The sequence below is a fragment of the Meles meles genome, chromosome 5 (genome assembly GCF_922984935.1).
Source record: "Meles meles chromosome 5, mMelMel3.1 paternal haplotype, whole genome shotgun sequence".
NCBI lineage: Eukaryota > Metazoa > Chordata > Mammalia > Carnivora > Mustelidae > Meles > Meles meles.
This window is the reverse complement of record NC_060070.1, coordinates 60,203,329-60,227,966: the sequence shown is the minus strand read 5'-3', so window position 1 is coordinate 60,227,966 and position 24,638 is coordinate 60,203,329. Positions and strand designations below refer to the sequence as shown.

The 24,638-nt window shown below is 36.4% G+C and overlaps 1 protein-coding gene across 2 annotated transcripts in view; it reads left to right on the top strand.

Moving 5' to 3' along the window:
- ZC2HC1B (zinc finger C2HC-type containing 1B) overlaps nucleotides 1–24,638 on the top strand; it is a 44,740-nt gene that overhangs the window by 5,540 nt on the left and 14,562 nt on the right. For both annotated transcript variants that reach the window (XR_006818269.1, XM_046004381.1), the window contains exons 2-4: nucleotides 4,923–4,984; nucleotides 7,449–7,568; nucleotides 8,098–8,236. Coding sequence is in view for 1 of the 2 variants with exons in the window: in XM_046004381.1 (XP_045860337.1) it covers nucleotides 4,923–4,984; nucleotides 7,449–7,568; nucleotides 8,098–8,236 (321 nt within the window). In the remaining variant the exon portion in view is untranslated. The remainder of the gene's footprint in view (nucleotides 1–4,922; nucleotides 4,985–7,448; nucleotides 7,569–8,097; nucleotides 8,237–24,638) is intronic.

Below are 24,638 nucleotides of genomic sequence, written 5' to 3'. Positions count from 1 at the left end.
TCCACTTCTTTTCAGAAAACTTTTATCTTGGCCCACCACATTTTAGCGGGCTCTTCTCATTTATCTCATCCCATTCCCAGAGGTACATGCTGCTCTGGGGATTTCTAGGACTTTGAAGCTTTTAGAGAAAAATTTGGATGGTTAGTTCTCCCTACTGTCAGCTTGGCAAGTGGTTTCTGATGTAGTTTTAAGTCCTCCAAGTCACCACTCTGTCAGTTTTCCAGAGTTGAAATTTTTTATTGTTGTCTTCTTTCCTCCCTGACCTTGGGGTTTCTTAGTCTCTATTTTCCTTTACTGTACTTTTTGGGGCTTTAGCGGAGAGCAAAATTTGATGGAATGTTCTCTCTGCCATTCTGTGTTAATTCCTTTTCTTCTTTCATAACTCATATTCCTGAGGTAAGTGAATAGGTTGAGGCCAATATGCTACCCTCTTTACCCATAGGGCCATGAAAGACGTCGATATTGCTAATGTTCGTATGTTCTGGATTGTAAAGGACTTGAGTTTTGACTCTCTGACAACTGAGTGAGAAAATATCTTCCTTTTCTCTACCATGCCTTTATAAGGAAATATGGATTGGTAGGTGTCTGTAGAAAGCATTCTTAATTTTCAGCTCAAAGAGAGAATGTCTAGTCAGAAGTAGAATTTTTTCCAGTTTCATTATGGCCATAATCCTCTCCAGGCTTCTTAGAAAATTTTTTAACTGAAATCTTTGTAATGCTTATTTTTCATTGTTAACATGCTAACCAAAACCTTTGATGGCTTCCAGATCATTTTCTTTTCCTCATTTTAAAAATTGTCTAAGATTTTTAAACCAAAGTGTAAAAATAATAGTCAATGTATAAAAATAATGGCCACTTTAATAATCTACTGAGAGAGGGTAAAGATAGAAAGAGCTAAGCTGGTACTGATTGTTTTAAAATGTTTTCTATCAAAAGGGTCTTTTAAAAATGTCATTGTTTTAATTTCTAAAACAATAGTAATCTTTGTAGAAAAATTGAAAATACAGAAAGTAGTCATCTTTACTCTTAACCACTCAGGTGTGTGTTTTATATATATATACAGGTATATATATATATATATATACACACACACACATATATATATAATATGCATATATATGTGTGTGTATCATATATACACACATATATACATATCTGTGTGCATGTACATATATACATGTACATATCTATAGAACTCCTAGTATTTATTTGTAAGTATGTGAATAGTGAATAAAAATGTATCATTAACATTTTCCATGTTTTTCTCCCACAAATCGTTTTTTTTAATAGTTTGTTTTTCTTTTTTTAAGGTTTTACTTATTTGACAGAGATCACAAGTAGGCAGACAGGCGGGGGGGGGGGGGGGGGGAAGCAGGCTTTCCGCTGAGCAGAGAGCCCGACGCGGGACTCGATCCCAGGACCCTGAGATCATGACCCGAGCCGAAGGCAGCGACCCAACCCACTGAGCCACCCAGGCACCCTCCCACAAATCCTTTTTAATCAGTACATTCTCATTCACTGGTTGGCAACCTATTTCTTGGTATGATTTTTGGCTTTGCAGACCATATGGTCTCTGTTAACTACCCATCTCTACTGTTGTAGCATGAAAGCAGCAATAGGCATGTAAACAAATGGGTATTATTTGCCAATAAAACTTTATAAAAACATACAGCTTCAGATTTGCTCCAGTGGTCATAATTTGCTCACCCCTAGATATTTCCTTAAACTTCTTATTCCGACAAAATTAATGCATAAGAATTACAAAATAGTAGAGTTCCTACTCACCCTTTACCATGTTTCCCCAATTTAAGTTATAGCTTAAATAGTACAATATCAAACCCAGGAAATATACATGGGTCAAATGTGTATTTATAGTTCCATACCATTTTAGTACACGTGTAACTACCACCACAATATAGATCTAGAACTATTCCTTTTCTCCCCTGCTCCCAATTTTACTTTCAAGGAATCTCTACATCCAACATAGGGCTCAAAGTTAACATCCCCGAGACCAAGAGTCCTGTGCTCCATCTGCTGACCCATTTAGCTGCTCCCAGAACTATTTCCCTACTCAAAGTTCGCCCTCATTCTCCTCTGTATAGTCACAACGACCTCTCTCCCGGACCATCCTTCCCTGGTGGCAATCAGTAGTCTATTCTCCATCTCTCTAATTTTGTCATTTTGTGATTGTTGTACATATGGAATTACACAGTACATGACCTCTTGAGATTGGCTTTTCTCAGCATTGAGATCCACCCAGGTGTTGCATGTATTCGTAGTGTTCTGTTGTTGAACAGTATTCCAGGGTTTGGATGAATCAGTATAACCATTCACCTGATGCAAGGCATTTTGGTTATTTTAAATGATTCTTCCAGGGTTCTAGTGATCCCATGCTTTATGTGACTCAGCATTCTATCACAAACATGATAGGCCTTGATCTCCGTGTTTAATTTGGCTGAATAAGCAGGTGTTTCCCTTCAAGCTTCAGAACTGAATGTGGTTCAGAATCCAGTGGTCCATCCATTTTAGGTATTCAGTTGAATCCTATTGCATCTGTCATTCTTTTAAACTCATTGAACTGTTTAAAACTTGCTGATTTAAATAGGCTATTTATCCTTTAGGGACTTCCATTTGTTTTGCAGGTTAGTATCAACCATCACCATTACCTTTATATTTATAGTGATGGTTGAATAAAGTTTCAGTACTTGTGGAGATAGAGAGTTGGGTTTGAGTCTCCATGTTACCACTTAACTACCTGTGGTCTTTGAGAAGTCCCAAGTCCCCTAACTTTCCACCTTTGTTTTCTTACCCGTTAAAAAAATATAGTCCCAACTCTGTGAGGAGTAAATGAAATTATATAGGAAAAGTGTTTAGGAAACAGTAAAATACCATACAAATGTTACAGTATGATTCATAAAAATCATCCTTCACTAGTGGTTCAGAAAAAGCAGTTTTTTTTGTTAAAATGAGTACTTTTTATTTACTAGTAAGTATATGCTCGCTGAAAAAAAGTAAGACTCCGTTTTACAGAGTTAGAAAGCCAAAAACAGGAAGAGTAATATTTCTGTATGCTGTAATGGATGACCTGTGTTGCAAATACAATACCATCTGGCAGATGTGAGAAGAAATCATTTAAATCAACAATGTCTGTAATGAACTACCATCTGATTCCTGTTAATCAGTCCTTCCTTTTTCAAACCGTCTTCTTCTGGTTTCCATGACCTTGTTCTCTCCTGTTTCTCCTTCTGGCTTATCATCCTCATCTTCTTGGCCCTTAAATATGGAGTTCTCTAGGGATCATCCCTGTACTTCTCTTTCCATGACCTCTTCCCTGGCAATATCATGCCTTTACATCACTCTCCAAACAAAGCCTACATCTGTGTCTCTAGCCCTGACCTCCCTCATTTCCATCCTGCTGGCTGGATGACTCTTTCAAACTCAGTATTTCCAAAGGTGAGGTCATTTTTCTTACTAAGATGGCCTTTTTCAAATTTTGTTTTTGTCCACAGCCCAACCCTCTTCTCAGTCCCTCTGCACTGTCCTCTCTTTGTCCCCTCCTCACATCTAGCCATGTTGTCAATTCCTTGAGTACAGTACCCCTCATTTCCTCTTTTCTTTCCATTTCAGGTCTACACCTTTAGCTTTTTAACTGAAATGGCATTTTCCCTTCCCACTACCATCCATCCACCCTTCCACAGCTCTGTTCAGATTCGTCCTACATGGTGTCCCTGATTGTCCCCCTTGTTTGTAGAATAAAGCCCAGATTATTAGTCTAATATAAAGTCATCTCCATGATCAGCTTTTCTAATCTATATGCTCAACTCCAAAGGAACTTAAAGTATTGAGGTGAAACCTTTACAGAATTCCACATTGTTTTCCTTTCCTTGTGACACTTAACTTCATTTAATGCACACACACTCTCCTTTTCTCTGCTGGACCCCTGTATGATCTCTCCCAGTATTTCCACAGAGTTGCATGTAGCAGATATTTATAGAATGAAGGATTGATCCTAAGGTAGGAACTCAATTTTTGTTTGGCCCACACATTCAGCAAGTATTTATTGAGCACCTTAGTGTGGGTCAGGTACTTTGAGACATAGGGCACATGTGGGTGCTGTCTCAGCCTCTTTTTTTAAATTGACTTTATTCTTCATCTAACTTTTAAAAACACTGGTTGCATAATAAAAACATTAGCAAGACTGTGTTGTGATTACAGTCCCTCACTCATTCACTACTGCATATAAAATGGTAGCAGTGAGTGGTATTCACTGACCTCAGTAAGAAGTCTGACCAAACACCTCTCCTTAGGATAAGGCTTATCCTCACCTGCTTCTGCATTGTAATGGTGCCATCTTTCCTGATTTGGATAGAAGCCTCTTTATTTCTACCTGGTCCATTTCATCAGTACCTTATATTCTGTTCCTTTCAGGTAGGAGTTTATCCAGCAAAGAGCATTCATTGAGAGAGTGCCATTCTCAGGAAAGTTTAAATTTGATGATTAAGTGACTCTTTTCATATAATCTGTGATAAATTGCCATGCCTTCATTTAGCACACACATAGGCCTTACACCCTCGTAGGAATCTTAACAATGTAACCATTAGATAATTTATGACTTTATACTAAAGTGTTAACTTTGTACTTATGTCTAAACCAAAGTTGCTAGACACTTAGTTTAGGAATGTACTAAAGAATCATACTCTGGTTGCCTGAAGAACATGGAATTTACCTGTTCAGTGAAGTGAGACGTCTATCTTAGAAAAAGATGGGTGAATTCATGAAATACCTTCCTAAGAGAAGGAAGTTGGTGGGGAGGGAAAAGAGAGAGAGGAGATCAGGCCATCGAGGTCCCCTCCAGTTAGTCATTTCTTCTCAGGCAGGCAGTTCCACGAAACTAACATAATGTGCTTTTGGATCTCATACAGATGGCAATCAGGAGTTACTTCCCTGTGAAGTCTGTGGAAGACGCTTTGCAGCAGATGTTCTGGTAAACATAAAGACATTTTGTAGATGTGTTTCGTTGGAGTTAAATGAACTGTCAAGTCAGTGAGGAGGCTGCAGCGGCAAAGATTAAAGACAGATGTGAAAGGAAAGCAAGGGAAGAGAGGTCCATAACCTATGGCTGGCAGGTCTTGAGGACACTGAGGCACATAGATGCCACCCCATTCAAAAGGGAGCTTAATTAAACATGGTACTCCTAGAAAAAGGATGCCAGATGAAAGTGTTTTGGCACAGTTGACTGTCTCTTGAGAGGTTTTGGCTCTTTTGCCTTTTCTATAAGCATCAAAAATCCAAATTTTAAGGCCAAAGCACCAGGGAAATTAGCTAGTCAAGAGGAATGAACATTGAATTTGGAGCATCTGGAAACTTGGCTTTTAGCCTCAAATTTGTCACTAATTCTGACAAGTCCTTTAACCTCCCTCTGTTTTCTGCTTTGCCACGTATAAAGACAGAACCTTTCAATTTCAGGGATTTTATGTAATTTGAACAAAATGGATGTAAGACCTGTTCCAAGATCTAATTTTTAATCAGATTGAAACGAACTGCATGTCAGGTCCCCAGATTGATGCCTATAAGTGGAATTAACTTTTTTTATTATTTCAAAATTAGGGAATCCAACAGTTATTAGATTCCAATATTATAAGGAGATTCCCAAGAAAAATGTTTAAAAAACACTTGAGGTGATAATGCGACTTTGAGTTTGAACATTTTAGATCAAGGAGATGTAGCCAAACAAAGGATTTGGACTCTACATCTGACTGCATTTGGGGTAAAAGACTGTATAACTAGGTTATAGGTTTTCTTTGGGGAATTTAAAAACTGAAATATGTTCTAATTAACTGTAGCTAGAACTTTCCAAATTTAGGAGCAGGAGCTCAAGGGCCTGTTGTGGCCCAGGAACCCACCAGTGTGCTGCTTTTACCAGATCAGGCCTGTACCCCATAAGAACAAGTTTGAGACCTAGAAGGTACCATTCATTTGGGGATCACTAAATGTCATGTATGTCTTGGGTCCTCTTGGATTTTACTTCTAGACCTATCTCCAGGCTACAAAGAGCATTTGATCAAGTGATGTGCTCTCTCTCTCATTTAAAATGGTTTGGCCTGAGGCTGCTGGGGGGCTCAGTGGATTGAGCATTTGACACTTGATTTTGGCTCAAGTCATGGTTTGGAGCCCCACGTTGGGCTCTGCACTCAGTGGGGAGTTTGCTGGAGAGTCTTTCTCTCCCTCTCTCCCTCCCCTCCTGTCTTTCTTTTTCTGTCCCTAAATTAAATAAATAAATCTTTAAAAATAAAATGGTATGGCTTGTTCATAACAAGGTGCAGGGATTTTTATAGAGCCCCTGTATTTTGTTGGACGAAGGAACTGTGTGTTAAAAATTATGAGTTACATATCCACCAAAGAAGAGGACATTTAGTTGGAAGTTGTTGGTGTAATCTTGTGCTGGTGCTGTAACAGACTTCGTAAGGGTGGTACACAGGCAGAGCTCTGTGTGTTGATTCCCTGTCTTATGTACTAGAAATGCTGAGTACTTAAAGGATTACTTGGCTGGAGTAAAGAATGTTTTCCCTGCTGATCGTCTGTTAAATGTTAAATATTGTAACGTTTTAAAACTATTAAATGCCTAGATTTGCTCTGAAATAAATGACTTCATGGATGTGAAATGTTTGGATAAATTAAAGGAAAATATCTTCATAATGTAAATGGAATTGGTGTATCCTTCATTTATTTGTACGGTTGTCCCAGTTGTCTTTTGCAGATGTTCTCAAATATTTCTTTGAAACCTCTCCACTCCTTGAGGAAGTTAAGTAGTTTAATTTGCTGTATGTAGAAAAGTGACCCTGCTAAATTCAATTTTGAAATTGCTGAGTGGTAAGAAGAGTTTTCCTGAGAAAGTTCCACTTGTAGGAACTAAGTTTCCCCCTGTTGTATGCAAAAGACTGTTTCAAAAGAATGGTAAAACTGAATATTAGGATTCTTAGGACTCAGATTCCCTGTTAGGTTACCAGATGACTTGCTCATGGAATTTAGGAATCATGGATGCAGGAAACAGAAGACATAATCAGGAGAACTTCCTTGGCTGCAGTGAGTACCTAGCTCACTATCAGAAATATTTATTTCAATTTAAACTAGAAAGTTTGCCCTTTCAACATTATTTAATGCCTGGAACCACTCACACAGCCCAAGTGGTAGAATTCAATATATAAAACCAAATTCAAAGTAAGTCTCTATAGCTGTGGAGGCCTCTTCTTGACCTTACCCTCATGCAATATCTAGTGATGTGTAACATGGGTGGAGAGAGCCAGATGGATTTGCTCTGCTGTGCTTTGAGAGTTGGAGAATGAACTTGGCTCTGAAGGTGAACCCTGTCACTCCAGTGGGGGCTGCCTGAGTACAAACCTTGTGACTGTACATGTTAAAAATTTTAATCCCCACTGTTTCTTTTCTAGGAAAGGCATGGACCAATATGTAGAAAACTCTTCAACAAAAAACGTAAACCTTTCAATTCCTTGAAACAAAGATTACAGGGCACTGACATTCCCATTGTGAGAAAGGCTCCTCAATCCAAGGTACTATCAATATCTTGTTTATTGTTCTTGATTACATCCTTAAGTACCTTAAAGCCTCTTTTTGGCTTTCTGGTTTCATTTTTGCTTGATAGTGCAGTGTAATGTCATGTAAGTATAATCCACCTTTACTGTTTTCTTTTTAATCATGCTCACTTAGATTTCGAAATGTATTTCAGATACTTTCCAGATGTGGCAAAAAAGAATCTCGTTTATGTTTTCAATAGTGTAGCGTTAAATCTAGCAATTAACTTGGAAGAGAATCCCTTTTAATCTTACATTTAAGTCTTCCTATAAAGTTCTGTAGCTTGTTTTTCTGATTGTTATTTTGTGTTTTCCTTCACTGTTGTGGCTTGCAAATTTTATTACAGTATTTTCCAGACCTCCTTTTTTTGTACTATTGAGAACAAATTCTCTTTTCTCTCCAAATTTCAGTCCTATTTCCTGTAAATTTAAATCTCAGGTTAAAATAAAATTGTAATGGAGAGATGTACAGTCTAGGTTAGTATATATTGATTTTGTTTTTTAATAGCCTCAGCCTGTGAGGAGATCTAACTGGAGACAGCAACATGAAGACTTCATTAATGCCATCCGTTCGGCAAAGCAGTGTACACTAGCCATTAAAGAAGGCCAACCTCTCCCCCCTCCACCTCCTCCAACCATCAACCCAGGTGTGTGGCCGATTTGGTTTGCTTTTGGCATTTTACTCTTAACCAGTTGTGCTCAGATGATCATGACTTGCTTTCTCCTATGCATTCTAAAATAAATAATAGCAATTAAATTCTATTAAAGTAATTTTATCATACAATATATCTTATCCTAATTTGTTTTTAATTCTTCATAAAGAGTCTATGTTTCCTTCTAACTCCATGACAACACCACTGTACCCAATGTCATGGCCATTGACATCATGACGTATAAGAATGGGGCTGTGCAGAGCAGTTCCACAGTAGCTCCCTGGTGTCAAATACCCATATCTCTGGGTTGTTTTTTGGGGGGACAAGGGTGGTTTTGAGGTAAAAGTCCCATGATAAAGAATTCACCATTTTAGCCATTTTAAGTTGTGTAATTTCATGGCCTAAAGGTTTCTTACCCTAACCTTTTTATTTTGAAAGTTTTCAAGTTTACAGAAAAGAGGAAGAAACAGTACAATGATCACTCATACCTTCCACTGAAATTTGACAGTTGTTGACATTATTATATTCTCTGTCTTTTTATTTTTTGGGGGGGACAGAACTATTTAAAACCAAGTTTCAAACATTATAACACATTACCCTTAACTATGTCAGTGTGAATTTCTTAAGGATGAGTGCTTCTCCTTGCATAACATATAGACTCATATTTTCCCAGTTATCTTAAGAATGTCTTTTAAAGTTCTCTGCTTGCCCCCTAGTCACAATCTAGGATTCAGTCAGGGTTCATGCATTTTTGTAGTCTCGTCTCTTTAATCTTGCACAATACCCCTATCAGGCCAATTATCTTTTAGAATATTTCTTTTGCTAGATATGTCTGTTTTTTTACTCAGACTAATGTTTAACTTGATCCTCTATTTTGTTTTTTGTAAATTAAAAATTAGGACTAGAGGCTCTATTAGATTAATAATATTAATCCCTATCAGATATAAGATCTTCAAACATTTTCTTTCATTTCGTAGACTGTCTTTTCACTTTCTTGATGGTCTCTTAATGATGCACAAAATTTTTAATTTTGAAGAAGTCAAAATTTTTTTTGTGGCCTAGTGGTTTTTTTGTGTGTGTGGCCTAGCGTTTGATATTAAATCCAAAAAATCATTCCAAAGTCCGTGTCATAAAGCCTTTCCCCTATGCTTTCTTCTAAGAGTTTTACAGTTTTAGCTCGCTCTTTTTCTCTTTGATCCAAGTGTAGTTAATTCTGTATGTGGTATAAGGTAAGATCCCAACAATCTGGGAAGTCGGATGTCTAGTTTTACATGTAGATATCTAGTTCTCTCAGCTCTATTTGTTGAAAAGAATATCCTTTCCCCATTGAATGATCTTGGCACCATTATCAAAAGTCAGTTGGCCATATATGTGAAGGTTTATTTCTGCGCTCTCTGTTCTAGTCTATTTTCCTTATGCCAGTACCACCCTGTTTTGATTATTCTAGTAAATTTGTAATAAGTTTTGAAAATTCTCCAAGATTGTTTTGGTTATTTGGGGACCTTTGAGATTTCATATGAATATTTTGATGAGTTTTTTTTTTCTATTTCTGAAAATGCCATTGGAATTTTGATAGGGGTGCATTAAATGCATTAAATCTATATATAGCCTAGGTAGTGTTGTCATCTTAACAATATTGTTTTCCAGTCTATGAACATAGGATGTATTTTAATTTACTTATCTTCATTTTAATTTCTGTCATGCGTATTTCATTGAGTAGGTGTAGGAATATATAAGTCGTTTAGCACCTTGATTAGATTTATTCCTAAGTATTTTATGCTTTCTAATGTTATTATAAATGGAATTGTTAACTTTGTTTTCATGTTGTTCATTGCTAGTGTACAGAAATCTGACTGATTTTTGAGTATTTTGTATCCTGCAATTTTGTTGAATTTTGTTACCTCTCACAGTTGTTTTTTAGTATGGATTTTTTGGGTTTTCTACATATAAAATTATGCCATTTGTGAACAGATATAATTTTTCTTCTTCTCCAATTTGTCTTTTCTTTTTCATGTCTACATCCTCTTGCTGGAACTTCCAATACAATATTGAATAGCAGTGGTGAAAGCAGACATCCTTGTCTTGTTTTCCATTGAGTAAATATTATCTGAGGGTTATAAATGGCTATTTAAAGCATAAATAATAGCAATTTATGAGGATTTTGACATGGAATTAAAACGTATGAAGACAATACAACAAGATTAAGTAAGGAAAATGGAATATATTGTTGAAGGTTTTCTGTACATTATACATGAATAGGTTTAGGACTTATTAAACATGAATAGGTATAGTATTATTTGAAGGTATATCAAGGCAGCTGCCTCAAAGGAACACACACCAGGATTGCCAGATCTAATTTCTCAAAGGATGGCAAAAACTGCAGATTTCCTGATTTATATATATCGGAAGCTCATTTTCTTTAAGAAACTTCAGGATTGAATCTCTGAGGTTGGAAGTCAGGCAGTGGTTTTCCTTGGAGGGGTGGGGATGACCAGGAGTGGACATGAGATGCATTGCTAGGAATGTTCTGTGTCTTGATATAGGCTGGGTACATGGGTGTGTGCAGTGTATACATATTTCATGGAGACATGGCTTTTCTCTTGGATAAAAAGGTAAAAGAAATAAACACCAGCAATGTCAAAACAACTATAGACAGGATTGTGAAAAACATGGGGAAGGATATGTATGCAAATAATCATAAAACTGGAGTGACTAATACTAGTATCAGGCAAAGCAAACATCAGTGTTATTAACAGGGGTAATGATTAAAAATACATTCATCAGAAAGGCCTATCAGTCCTAAATGTTTTTGTACCTAGTAACAGCTTCAAAGAACATGAAACAAAAACTGGGAGGAGAAGTAGAAAGATTCATAATTATATTTGGAGATTTTATCATTCCTTTCTTAGTAGGTGATAAAATAAACAGCAGGAAAATCAGTAGGGATTTAGAAAATTTGAACAACTGTATCAACCAGTTTGACCTAATTGATATCTATTGCTATAATGCGACATGAAGCAGCAGCAGAATATAATTCTTTTTAAGTACACATGGAGCATTCGTCCAAAGTAGACCATGTGCAAGACCACAAAGTGAGTCTCAATAAACGTCAGAAGGATTGAAATCATACAGATTATGTTATTTGTCAAGTAGAATTAAGTTAGAAGTTAATGATGAAAGCATATCTAGAAGATTTCCTAGTATTTGGAAATTATCAACTCATTTCTAAATGCATGGATTTAAGACGAAATCATAAAAGAAATTAGAAAATATTTTGAACTGAATGGTAATGAAAACACATCAGAATTTGTGGGATTCAGCCTATAGGGAGTGCCTATAGGGAGTTTTATAGCTTTAAATGCTCATATTAGAAAAGAAGAAAGGTTTAAACCATTTACTTTATTCTTCCTCAAACCATTTACTTTATTCTTCCTCTTTAAAAAGTTAGAAGAACAAATTATACCTAAATTAAGTAGAAGGAAGAAAATAGTAAAAGTAGTTCACCACATTAACAAAATATTTTTAAAAAGCAGATGATGATCCCAATAGGTACAGGAAAAGCCTGTGATAAAACACAACACTCATACATGTTTAAAAAGGAAACTTATAGGTAGAAATAGAAGGGAACACCTCAGTGGAGGACATCTTTGAGCAATCTACAGCTAACATTACACTTGATGAAAAACAGAACTTTTCCACTGAGATCATGAAAAAGCAAGGGTGTCCTTTCTGACCACTTCTGTTCAACACTGTACTGGAGATAAAGTACCCAGTATAATGAGGAGAAAATTATTAGAGAGGAAAAAGTAAAACTGTCTTTATTCGCAGATAATATGGTCACGAATGAGTTAAGTGTAGAAGATCTTAGTAAATTGTAAGAAATCTACTGGAATTAAAAGTTCATTTTACACACTTTCAGGATATAAAATCAAGTGGTGCCTGGGTGGCTCAGTCAGTTAAGCATCCAACTCTTGATTTTTTTCTCAGGTCATGATCTCAAGGTCATGAGATTGAGCCCCTCGTTGGGCTCCATGCTGTGCATGGAACCTGCTTAATATTTTCTTTTCCTCTCCCTCTGCCCCTTCCCCCTTGCTCATGTGCACTCTTTCTCTCTTAAAAAAAAAAAAAAAAGATATAAAGTCAATATACACTAGTAAATTTTGTTTCTATATACTAGCATAAATAATTAAAAAAACAAAATTAGAAATACTATTTACAATTATGAAAAAACACTAAATACTTAAGCATATATTTAATAAAATGTATAAGACTTGAAAAATGAAAACCACAAAACACCATTTAGAGAAATTAAAGATGACCAAAATAAATGGAGAGATTTACTATTTTCATATTTTGGAAGAGTCCATATTATGTTATATTGTCAGTTCTTCACACATTGATCTGTGGACTCCATGTAATTCCAGTAAAAATCCGTGCAAGTTTTCTTTGCCAAGTAGGAGTTCACCAGTTGATTCTAAAATTATATGGAAATTGAAATGATCTGGAATAGCCAAGATGGTTTTGAAAAAAAGGAAAAAAACAAAGGACTTACACTACCTGATGTCAAGACTTACTTTGATGTTATAGTAATAAAGTAATTTGATATTGGTATACCAGTTGGAACAGAAGTCACGCATGTATGGGTGATTGGTTTTTGACAAAAGTAATTCAGTGTAGGAAAGGATAATCTTACTAGCAAATGAAATAGAAAACTAGATACCAATTTGGAAAAAATGAGCCATGATCCTCATATAAGAATTAACTGACAAAAATTAATTCACAATGGAACATGGACCTAATATAAGCACTACAATCCAAGATTTCTAGAAAAAAAAACAAAATTCTTTGGTCTAAGGGTCAACAAAGTTTTCTTAAACAGGATGCAAAATGTACTAATGATTTTTAAAAAGGAAATTGATAAATTGGGCTTCACCAAAGCTAAAAATTTTAGTTTTGAGGACACCATTAGGAGAGTGCAAAGGCAAGCCATGGCACATATATCTGACAAAGGACTCATATTAAGAATATATAAAGAACTCCTACAACTCAATAATAAGACAACCCAATAAGAAAAAAGGCAAAAGACATATTTGAACAGACACATCCCAAAATAATATCCAATAAGTACATAAAAAAGATAATCAGCATCATTTCTATCAGGGAAATGTGAATTATAGCCATGATGAGATACCACAGCATGCCCACTTGAATAGCTAAAATTAAAGACTGACAATACAAATGATAGCTAGGATGTAGAACAGCTGGAAGTCTCATAGACTGCTGATGGGGTGTAAAATAGTACAGCTACTTTGCACTGGTATTTTCTTAAGTTAAACATATACTTATTTATAGAGCAATTCTATACCTAGGTATTTATGTGAAAAACTGGAATCATGTTCTTAAAAAAAAGACTTATATGTTAATGTTCATAGTAGCTTAAATTAAAAAAAAACTGGAAAAGAAAAGCATAAACTGGGGGGGGAAAAACACCAGCATAAACTGGGGAAAAAAAAAAAACCCTGAAAATGCCCATCAACAAGTGAATGGATAATCAAAACAGGATACACCTCCAAATAAGAAGAAAGTGCTACCATACATGCAGCAACATGGTTTTTCTATTATATGAAATTATAGAACAAATATCTTTAGTGACAGGAAAATAAGAGTTTTGATTGCTTGAGACTGGGTTTGGGGGAATATTGACTGAAAAGAGGCATGAGGTAACTTTTTGGGGTGATGAAACTGTTCTGTGTTTTAATTGGAGTGGTTGCAACAATGTGTATATTTATCAAAACTCATTGGCCTGTACACTTAAAATAGTTGGATCTTCCTTCATGTAAATTATTTCTCCAAGTTCATTTTTAAAAAATAAAAAGCCAAAACCAATCCCCAAAACCACAGTGAAATCATACTATAAAAATCATCTGAAAAGTGAATTATCTAAAGTTCTGTACCAGAAAGTAATCTTTAAAATATATAACTTTATTTTTAATCATTTTTAAGTATAGCTAACATAAAATATTATATTAGTTTCAGGTGTACATTAGTGATTTGACATTTATGTGCATTACAAAATGCTCACCATGTTAAGTATAGTTACCATCTGTCACCATACAAATTTATTACAATATCATTGACTATATTCCCTATGCTATAATTTTCATCCCCATGATTAACTTATTTACTTACTTCTAAGTTTTGAGGACAAGACAAAAATATTTGGTACTGAAGTGCACAAGAATGTGGAGTAAAAGATTATATGAGCTGGGGCACCTGGATGGCTTAGTCAGTTAAACATCTGAGTCTTGGTTTCAGCTCAGGTCATGATCTCATGGGTTGAGGAATCAAGCCCCACCTCAGGCTCTGGCCTCAGCAGGGAGTCTGCGTGAAGATTCTCTTCCTCCACCCCTCTTCTCACTCATGCATTTGCGCGCTCTCTCTCTATTTCTCAAAAAAAAAAAAAAAAAGTGTGTGTGTGTATAATATTGGCTGTAATAATTTTCTAATGTCAAAAGAGGTTTACCTTGACTATCCTTGATATAAGAGATTACTTCGGTTGCTAAATGATTGGAATTTTAGAGCTCTATGTGAAAAACAAAGTGTATTTTAGTTGGACCACTATAATAGTGTTCAGACTGATCATTGTGGGTGTCATTAGTCTTTCACCCTTTGACAGAGTACATCCTAGTTTCCTGCTAGTTTTCCTTGATTAATTTAGATTTTATTTATTTATTTATTTGAGAGTGAGAGTGAGAGCACAAGCAGGAGGAACAGCAGAGGGAGAGGGAGAAGCAGGCTCCCGGCTGAGCAAGGAGCTCCATGTGGGGCTCTCCCAACATCCTGGGATCATGAGCTGAAAGCAGATGCTTAACCGACTGAGCCACCCAGGCATCCCAAAGGATGCTTTTGATAATGCTTTTGTATTGCATCTGGTGTTTGTTTTTGTTTTGTTTTCTAATGTGAGGAAAATTACAGATGCCTTTTAAAAAATTTATTGAAAAAACGTATTTTGGCAAGATGACCTTTTTAAAAATCCTTTGTTTAGGATTATTGTTTAAGATTCATCCTTTATTGAAAGGGTGCCTTACTTATTTTGTAACTGGAAGTTTGTACCTCTTAATCCCTTTTCACCTCTTTTGCCCATCCTCCCACCCCCTCCCCCATGGGCAACCACCTGTTTGTTTTTCTGTATTTATAAGTTTGTTTTTATTTTCTGTTTATTTGTTCATTTGCTTTGTAGATTCCACACATAAGTGAAATAATATGCTATTTATCTTTCTGTGTCTTACTTCACTGAACATAATGCCCTTTAGATCTATTCATGTTGTTGCATATGGAAAGATTTCATTGTTTTTTTCTTTAAACATATATCACTTTATTTTTTTTTTCTTTTCAGCATAACAGTGTTCATTGTTGATTTGATTGTTTTTTATGGAAGAGCAATATTCCATTTATACGTATACCACATCTTCTCTATCCACTCATCTATCAATGGACATTTAGGTTGCTTCCATATCCTGGCTATTGTATCTTGCTTATTATAAATAATACTGGCAATAAACATAGGAGTCCATAGATGATTTTGAATTAGTATTTTCATTTCTTTGGGTAAATAACCAGAAATGAAATTACCTGATAATATGGTACTTATATTTTTAATTTTTGAGGAACCTCCATACTCTTGTTCACAGTGGCTCTATCAGTTTCCATTCCCACTAACAGTGCATGAGGGTTACCTTCTCTGCATCCTCACCAACACTTTTTACTTCCTGTCTTTTTTATTCTAGCCATCCTGACAAGTGTAAAATAATATCTCATTGTGGTTTTGATTTGCATTTCCCTGGTTCTAGTGATATTGAGCATCATTTCATATGCCTGTTGGCTATCTGGATGTCTTTTGAAAAATGTTTATTTAGGTCCTCTGCCCATTTTTTAAATTGGGGTTTTTTTGATGTTGAGTTGTATGAGTTCTTCATATATTTTGAATATTAACCCCTTATCATACATAACACTTGCAGATATCTTCTCTCAGTCAGGAGGTTGCATTTTTGTGTAGTCCCAGTTTATTTTTGTTTTTGTTGCCCTTGGTTTAAGGAGATAGTTCCAAAAAAGTATTACTGAAGCCTATATCCAAACATTTATTTCCTATATTTTCTTTTCCTTTTTTTTATTTTTTAAAGATTTTATTTATTTATTTGACAGACTGAGATCACAAGCAGGCAGAGAGGCAGACAGAGAGAGGGGAGGCAGGCTCCCTGCTGAGCAGAGAGTGTGACACGGGGCTTGATCCCAGGACCTTGAGATCATGACCTGAGCTGAAGGCAGAAGCTCAACCCCCTGAGCCACCCAAGCACCCTTCTATTTTTTTTTTTTTTCTTTTTTTAGGAGTTTATGGCTTCAGGTCTTACATTCGGATTTTTAATCCATTTTTAGTTTATTTTTGTATATAGTGTTAAAAAAATGGCCTAGTTTCATTCTTTTTGTGTATCTGTCCCGTTTTATCAACACCACTTATTGAAGATACCGTCTTTTCCCCACTGTGTGTGTATTCTTGCCTTCTTTGTCATAGATCGACTATATAAGTGTGGGGTTTTTTTCCCTAGACTCTTTATTCTGTTCCACTGATCTATTTTTGTTGTTGTTATTGTTGTGTTGGAACTATACTGTTTTTATCACTAGAGCTTTGTAGCATAGTTTGAAATCCAGGATTGAAATCTCCATCTTTGTTCTTTCTCAGAATTTCTTTGGCTATTCAGGCAGGGTCTTTTGTGGTTCCACAGACATTCTATGATTATTTGCTCTTAGTTTGTGAAGAATGCTGTTGTTATTTTGGTTGGGATTGCACTGAATCTTTAGATTGGATAATATGGACATTTTAACTATATAAATTCTTTTAGTCCATGAGTGTGGTATATCTTTCCATTTATTTGTGTTGTCTTCAGTTTCTTTAATCAGTGTTTTATAGTTTTCAGAGTCTCACCTTCTTGGTTAAATTTATCCCTATGTATTTTGTTCTTTCTGATGCAATCTTTCTTTGTTTTTACAGATTTGTTTATTTGAGAGAGAGAGAGAGAGCATACACGGGGGAGTGGGCGAGGGGCAGAGAGAGAGAAAGCCCCAAGCAGACTCCTTGCTGAGCATGCAGCCTGACACAGGATTCAGTCTCACAACCATGAGATCACGACCAAAGCCAAAACCAAGAGTTAGACACAACTGACTATGCCACCTTAGGCATCCCTCTTTTTGGTGCAGCTGTAAAAGGGATTGTTTTCAGAATTTCTGTTAGTTCATTATTAGTGTATAGGAATGAAACAGATTCCTATATATTAATTTTGTATCTTGCAGCTTTACTAAATTAATATACTAGGTTTGATAGTTTTTTTGATGGAGTCTTTTAAGGTTTTTTAGGCACATAGTATCATGTCATCTACAAATACTGAGTTTTATTTCTTCCTTACCAAGTGTGATGCCTTTTATTTCTTATCTGTTTTCTGTGGTTAGGACTTCCAGTGTTACATTGAATAAAAGTGGTGAGAGTAGACATCCTTGTCTTCTTCCTGGTCTAAGGGGGAAAGCTTTATCCTTTCACCATTGAGTCTGATGTTAGCTTTTTGTTTGTGATATGTGGCATTTATTGTGTTGAGGTATGTTCCTTCTGTACCCACTTCGTTCAGAGTTTTTGTTATGTATGGATCTTGAATTTTGTCAAATGCTTTTTCTGCATCTATTGAAATGATTATATGATTTTTACCTTTCTTTTTTTTTTTTTTAAGTAGACTCCATACCCAACCCAGCATAGAGCCCAGTGTGGGTCCTGAACTCACAACTCTGAGATCGAGGCCTGAGCTGAAATCAATAGTTGGATGCTTAACTGACTAAGCCACCCAGGCACCTCTATTCATTTTTTTAAATGTGGTATATCCCATTGATTGGCTTGTAGATATTGAACCATCCTTGCACCCCAGGAATAAATCCTGCTTGATCATGATGTATGATCTTTAAAAATGAATTATTTTTATTTAGTTATTTTTGTTGATGTACTAATATTAGTTTCAGGTGTACAGCATACTGATTCAACAACTCTATACATTACTCATTTCTTACCATGGTAAGTGTAGTCACCATCCATCACTGTACAAGATTATTGGTATTATTACTATATTCCCTATGCTGTATTTCTTCTCTCTCTGACTTATTTTAATGTGAATAAATTTGAATTTGGTTTGCTAATATTTTGTTGAGGATTTTTGTATCTATCTTCATCAGTGATATTGGCCCATAATTTGTTTTTGTAGTGTCTTTGCTTGGTTTTGGTATTAGGATAATGCTGGCCTCTCCGAATGAATTTGGAAGCATGCCTTCCTCTTTAAATGGTTCCTTACATGTTTGGTAGAGGCATACCTGGGTGGCTCAGTCAGTTAAGCATCTACCTTTGGCTCAGACCATGATTCCAGGGGTTCTAGGATTGAGTCCCACATTGGGCTCCTTGCTCAATGGGGAGCCTGCCTGTTCCTCTGCCTGTTGTTCCCCCTGCTTGTGCGCCCACTCTCTCTCTCTCTCACACACACACACACACACACACACACACACACACAAATGAATAAGATATTTTTAAGAAAATGTTTGGTAAAATTCACCTGTCGATCCATTTGGCCCTGGACTTTTTTTTGTTTGGAATTTTTGGATTACTGATTCAGTTTCATTACTAGTAAATGGTCTGTTCAGATTTTCTATATCTTCTTGACTCAGTCTTGGGAGATTTAATGCTTCTAAGAATTTACCCATTTATTTGAGGTTGTCCACTTTGTTGGTATATCATTTTTCATAGTAGTCCCTTATAATTCTTTGTAGTTCTGTATTGTTGGTTGTATCTTCTCTTTCGTTTCTGGTTTTATTTATTTGAATTCTTTTTTCCTTGATGAGCCTAGCTAAATGTTTATTGGTTTTGTTTATCTTTTCAAAGAATCAGCTCTTAGTTTCATTCATCTTCTCTATTGCTTTTTTAGTCTTTATTTCATTTATTTCTGCTCTAATTTTTTGTTATTTCCTTCTTCTATTAACTCTGGGCTTTCTGTGTTCTTTTTGTAGTTTCTTCAGGTGTAAGGTTAGATAGTTTATTTGGTATTTTTCTTGCTTCTTGAGGTAAGCCTGTATTACTCTAAACTTCCTTTTTAGAACTGCTTTTGTTCCATCCCAAAGATTTTGAAACAGTACATTTTCAAATTCCTTTTAGTGTTTATTTTTATTTCCTTTTAAATTTCTTTTTTGACCCATTGGTTGTTTAGTAGCATGTTATTTAGCCTATAAGTATGCATTTTTTCCAGTTTTTTTCTTGTAATCAATTTCTCGTTTTATACTGTTGTGGTTGGAAAAGATGATTTATATGATTTATATGATTAAATTTGTTGAGACTTGTTTTGTGGCCTAACGTGTGATCTGTTTTGGAGAATGTTGCATGTACACTTGAAAAGAAGGTATATTCTGCTGTTTGGGGATGAAATACCTATATCTCTCTGTTAAGTCCATCTAGTCTGATAATGTCATTCAAAGCCATTGTTTCCTTATTTTCTGTCTGGATGATCTATCCATTGATGTAAGGGAAATATTAAAGTCCTTTACTAATACTGTATTACTGTCAATTTCTCCCTTTCTGTCTGTTACAGTTGCTCCTCCGTTAGGTACACAGATATTTCTCATTGTTAAATCCTCTTGTTAGATTGATCCCTTTATCATTATGTAATGTCCTTGTCTCTAATGACTAATATTTATTTATTATCTATTAATTATCTATTATATATTATCTAATATTTATTTTAAAGTCATTTTGTTTGAGGAACGCCTGGTTGGCTCACTTGGTTAAGTGTCTGCCTTCAGCTCAGATCAGGATCCCAGAGTCCTGGGATCAAGTCCCACATCGGACTCTGCTCAGCACAGAGCCTGCCTCTCCCGCTGCCCCACCTCCTGCTCCTGCTAGTACTCTCTCTCTGACAAATAAATAAATAAAATCTTGGAAAAAAAAGTCATTTTGTTTGCTATTAAGTATTGCTACCCCCACTTTTTTTTTCCATTTGCATGAAATATCTTTTTCTGTTCCTTCATTTTTAATCTGTTTGTGTCTTTAGGTCCAAAGTGAGTCTCTTACAGGCAGTATATAGATGGATTTTGTTTTTGTATCCATTCAGTCACTGTATGTCTTTTTTTTTTCTCTAAGTCACTGAATGTCTTTTGATTGGAGCACTTAGTCCATTTCTTTCCTTTTTTTTTTTTTAAGATTTTATTCATTTATTTGACAGAGATCATAAGTAGGCAGAGAGGCAGGCAGAGAGAGTGAGAGGGAAGCAGGCTCCCTGCCAAGCAGAGAGCCCGATGTGGGACTCGATCCCAGGACCCTGAGATCATGACCTGAGCCGAAGGCAGCGGCTTAAACCACTGAGCCACCCAGGCGCCCCCCCCCCTTTTTTTTTAAAGACTTATTTATTAGGGCACCTGGATGGCTCAGTCCATTAAACATCTACCTTTTGCTCAGGTCGGTCCTGGTGTCCTGGGATTGAGTCCCACATTGGGCTCTCTGCTCAGCAGGAATCCTGCTTCTCCCTCTCCCTGCAGCTCCCCTTGCTTGTGTTTGTACTCTCACTCTCTCTCAGTCAAATAAATGAATAAAATCTTTTTTAAAAAGCTAAAGATTTATTTATTTGAGAGAATGAGACAGAGAGTGCATGAGCTGGAGGGGTGGGGGGGAGAAAGAATCCCAAGCAGACTCTATACTGAGCATGGAGCCCATTGCAAGGCTCAATCTCATGACCCTGAGATCACAACCTGAGCTGAAAACAAGAGTTGGACACTTAAGTGACAGTGCCACCCAAGCATTCTTCTTCTTTTTTTTTTTCTAAAGATTTATTTATCCATTTAAGAAACGGAGAAAGAGATGGTGAGAGGGAGCACAGGGAGAGAGAAACCCAAGTCAACTCTACACTAAGCATGGAGCCTGACACGAGGCTCAATACCATGACCCTGAGACCATGACCTGAGCCAAAACCAGGAGTCAGACACCCAACCAACTATGCCACTCAGGCACCCCTGGACACTTGATCCATTTACATTTAAAGTAATTCTTTAATAGGTATGTACTTACTGCCATTTTGTTCTTTATTTTTTGGTTGTTTTTTGTAGTTCTTCTCTGTTACTTCCTCCTTTTGCTCTCTTGTGATTTGATGACTTTCTTATGCTTAGATTCCTTTTTCCTTATTTTTTGTGTATCTATTAAAGGTTTTTGGTTTGTGGTTACCATGAGGTTTATATATAACATCCTCTGTGTGTAGCAGTCTTTTTTAAATTGATGGTCTCTTAAGTTTGAACTCATTCTAAAAGCACTACATTTTTACTCCCCTTCTCCATATTTATGTCTTTATTTTGTGTATCCCTTGACTAGTTATTGTAGATATAACTGATTTTATTATTTTTGTGTTTTAAGTTCCATACTAGCTTTATAAGTGATTGACCTTTACTATATGTTTGCTTTTACCAGTGAAATTATTTCTTTCCTAATTTTCTTACTTCTGGCTATGGCCTTTTATTTTGCACTTTAAGAGGTTCCTTTAACATTTCTTATAAGGCTGGTTTAGTGGTGATGAACTCTAACTTTTGTTTGGGAATTTTTTTTTTTTTAAGATTTTAGTTATTTATTTGACAGAAGGGAAAGATCACAAGTAGGCAGAGAGGCAGGCAGAGAGGGGGGAAGCCAGGCTCCCTACCAAGCAAAGAGCCTGATGTGGGACTCAATCCCAAGACCCTGAAACCATGACCTGAGCCAAAGGCAGAGGCTCAACCCACTGAGCCACCCAGTTGCCCCTGCCTGGGAAATTCTTTAGCAGTCCTTCAATTCTGAATGATAACTTGGTTATCAGGTAGCGTATTCTTGGTTGTAGGTATTTTTCCTTTCAGCCCTTGGAATATAGGTCATGCCACTCCTTTTTAGCTTTCAAAGTTTCTGCTAAAAAATCAGCAGATAGCCTTATGTGGGGAGTGCCTTGTATGTAACTAGTTGCTTTTCTCTTCCTGCTCTTAAGAATCTTTCTTTATCTGCAATTTTTGACATTTTAATTATTATGTGTCTTGGTAGAATTCTTTGGGTTCATTTTATTTGGGGCTCTCTTTGGTTCTTGGACGTGGATGTCTGTTTCCTTCCTCAGGAAAGTTTTCAGCTATTTCTTCAAATAAATTTTTGCCTTTTTCTCTTGCTCTCCTTCTATAGGGACCCCCATGATACAAATGTTAATATGCTTGATGTCCCAACATCAAGAGAGGTCCCTATTCTCTTTTTTTAAAATTATTTTTTGTTCTTGTTGTTTAGTTTGGATGATTTCTTCTATCCTGTCTTCTACATTGATCATCCATTCTTCTGCATCCTCTAATCTGTGTTGATTCCCTAGTGCGTTTTTCATTTTGCTCTTGTATTCTTCAGCTCTGATTGGTTCTTATATTTTCTGTCTTTGTGACTTCATCCATTCTTCTCCCAAGTACAGTGAGCATCTTTATTGCCATCACTTTGACCTCTTTATCCGGTAGATTGCTTATCTCCTTTTGTTTAGTTTTTTGTTGTTGTTTGTTTTTAAGTTTTTCTCTCATTCTTCGGTTGGGAACTTATTTCTCTGTCTCTTTCTTACTCTCTGTTTCTATGTATTTGGTAGGTCAGTTATGTTTCCTGATCTTGAAGATAGTAGCCTTATGTAGAACACATTTGGTGGGACACAGTATTGCAGTCCCACTCTGGTCACCAGAACCAGGAGCTCCAGGAGCATGCTGTATGTGGGCTGCTTGTGCTCTCTTGTTGTGAGTGGGCCATAACTGCTGTGAGTGCACTGGGGGTGGGGCTGGCCCTTGGCATAGCTGGCTGAGAGGCCTGGCTGCAGCTGCTGTGGGTGTGCTGAGGGGTGGGATTAGCTCCCGGCACAGCTGGCTGAGAGGCCTGGCCACAACTGTTGTGGGCGTTCTAGTGTGCTGGAAAATCATCTTAATAATTGCTTCACTATTGCTGGGTGCTAATGAAAAAGTAGCTTAAAATAATGTGAAAGTAGAAAGATCTATGGCCATGATTTTGATAATACTTTGGCAACAAGCCTTATGCAACAACAAAAAAGTCTTTTATGATTTAAAAGCCGTACTTCCTTTTAATAGCAGAAGCTACAGGATTGATGTCTACTTTACAGTTCCTGAGGCAAATAAATGAAACTATGTCAGCTGTCCTGCTGTGTGGATTTCTCTAATTTCTACATTGGATTTAAAATGTGGGGATTATTGTTTCCTTAAAATAAATAATTCCCTTTGTAAGGCCTCATCAAATGTACAATTTGTTTTTCTGCCCTTACATTCTTACGCTAAAATATAGCTTTATAATTAAGTTCTTCCCTGTGCCCTTATTTTAATTTTATGTGCCAAACAAAATGAGTATCTAAAATAGCATATTTTCATTACTACTCCATTAGTTAGATTCTGTGGGGATTTTATATTAGCCCATATATTCTCAGGTTTAAATACTAGAAAATTTATACAGACATAACTGGGGTTATATATAGTGGAGCCTATTATGCATGAGTTTGCAGGTTATTTCCTGTTTTTTCACAACACAATTCCTTCATAATTCAGTTTTTGTGACATGCATTTGTTTACTCTAATTCTTACTGGCTTAAGTAAGTCTGTCAATCATTCAGCTTTCCAGGATGTTGTGACACTTTATAAGAACAACAATATAGAATATTTATAATTGAAATTCTCAGTGAGGCCTGGGACATTTAGTCCCCATTTCACAGGCTACATAGACACGGGTACTCAACAGAACACTTGTGTTTTTAAATGACCCTTCTTTATCTACATTAATGTTTTGAGATCTGGCCACCTTCCCCACAGCCATCATATGGATCCATTTGTAGTCAGACCTTAAATATCATTACGTATTGAAATAAATAGCAGTAGTTCATGATACCACTATTGATAGAAGAAAGTGTGATTCAGATTGAGATGAGGGTAGAACATTGCAACTCAGTCATGCTGTGTTCAGATTACTGTTGCAAAAAAATTTTTTTCCCATTCTCAGAGTGGCTGTAATTTCCTTTCTCTGCCCCTTTAGGTCTGGGCTTCATGTCCTTCCTCTGGGCTCCTGGAGCATCCAGTCCTTCCTCCTTTCAAAGTTTATACACAAGTGGTAATTGCTTCTTTGCCTAGCCTTCTAGCTGTCTCTGAGACTTTTGTTGGGAGAGAAATTCACTTCAGCTTTGTTGTCTCCATGGTGGCAGACAGCACCAAACACACAGAAGGGTGGCAATGAATCAGTGAGCAGACAGGTGGAGTGAGGAAGCCTTGCAGTCGCTGCTGTCATCGTCTTTGCACATTAACCTGAATA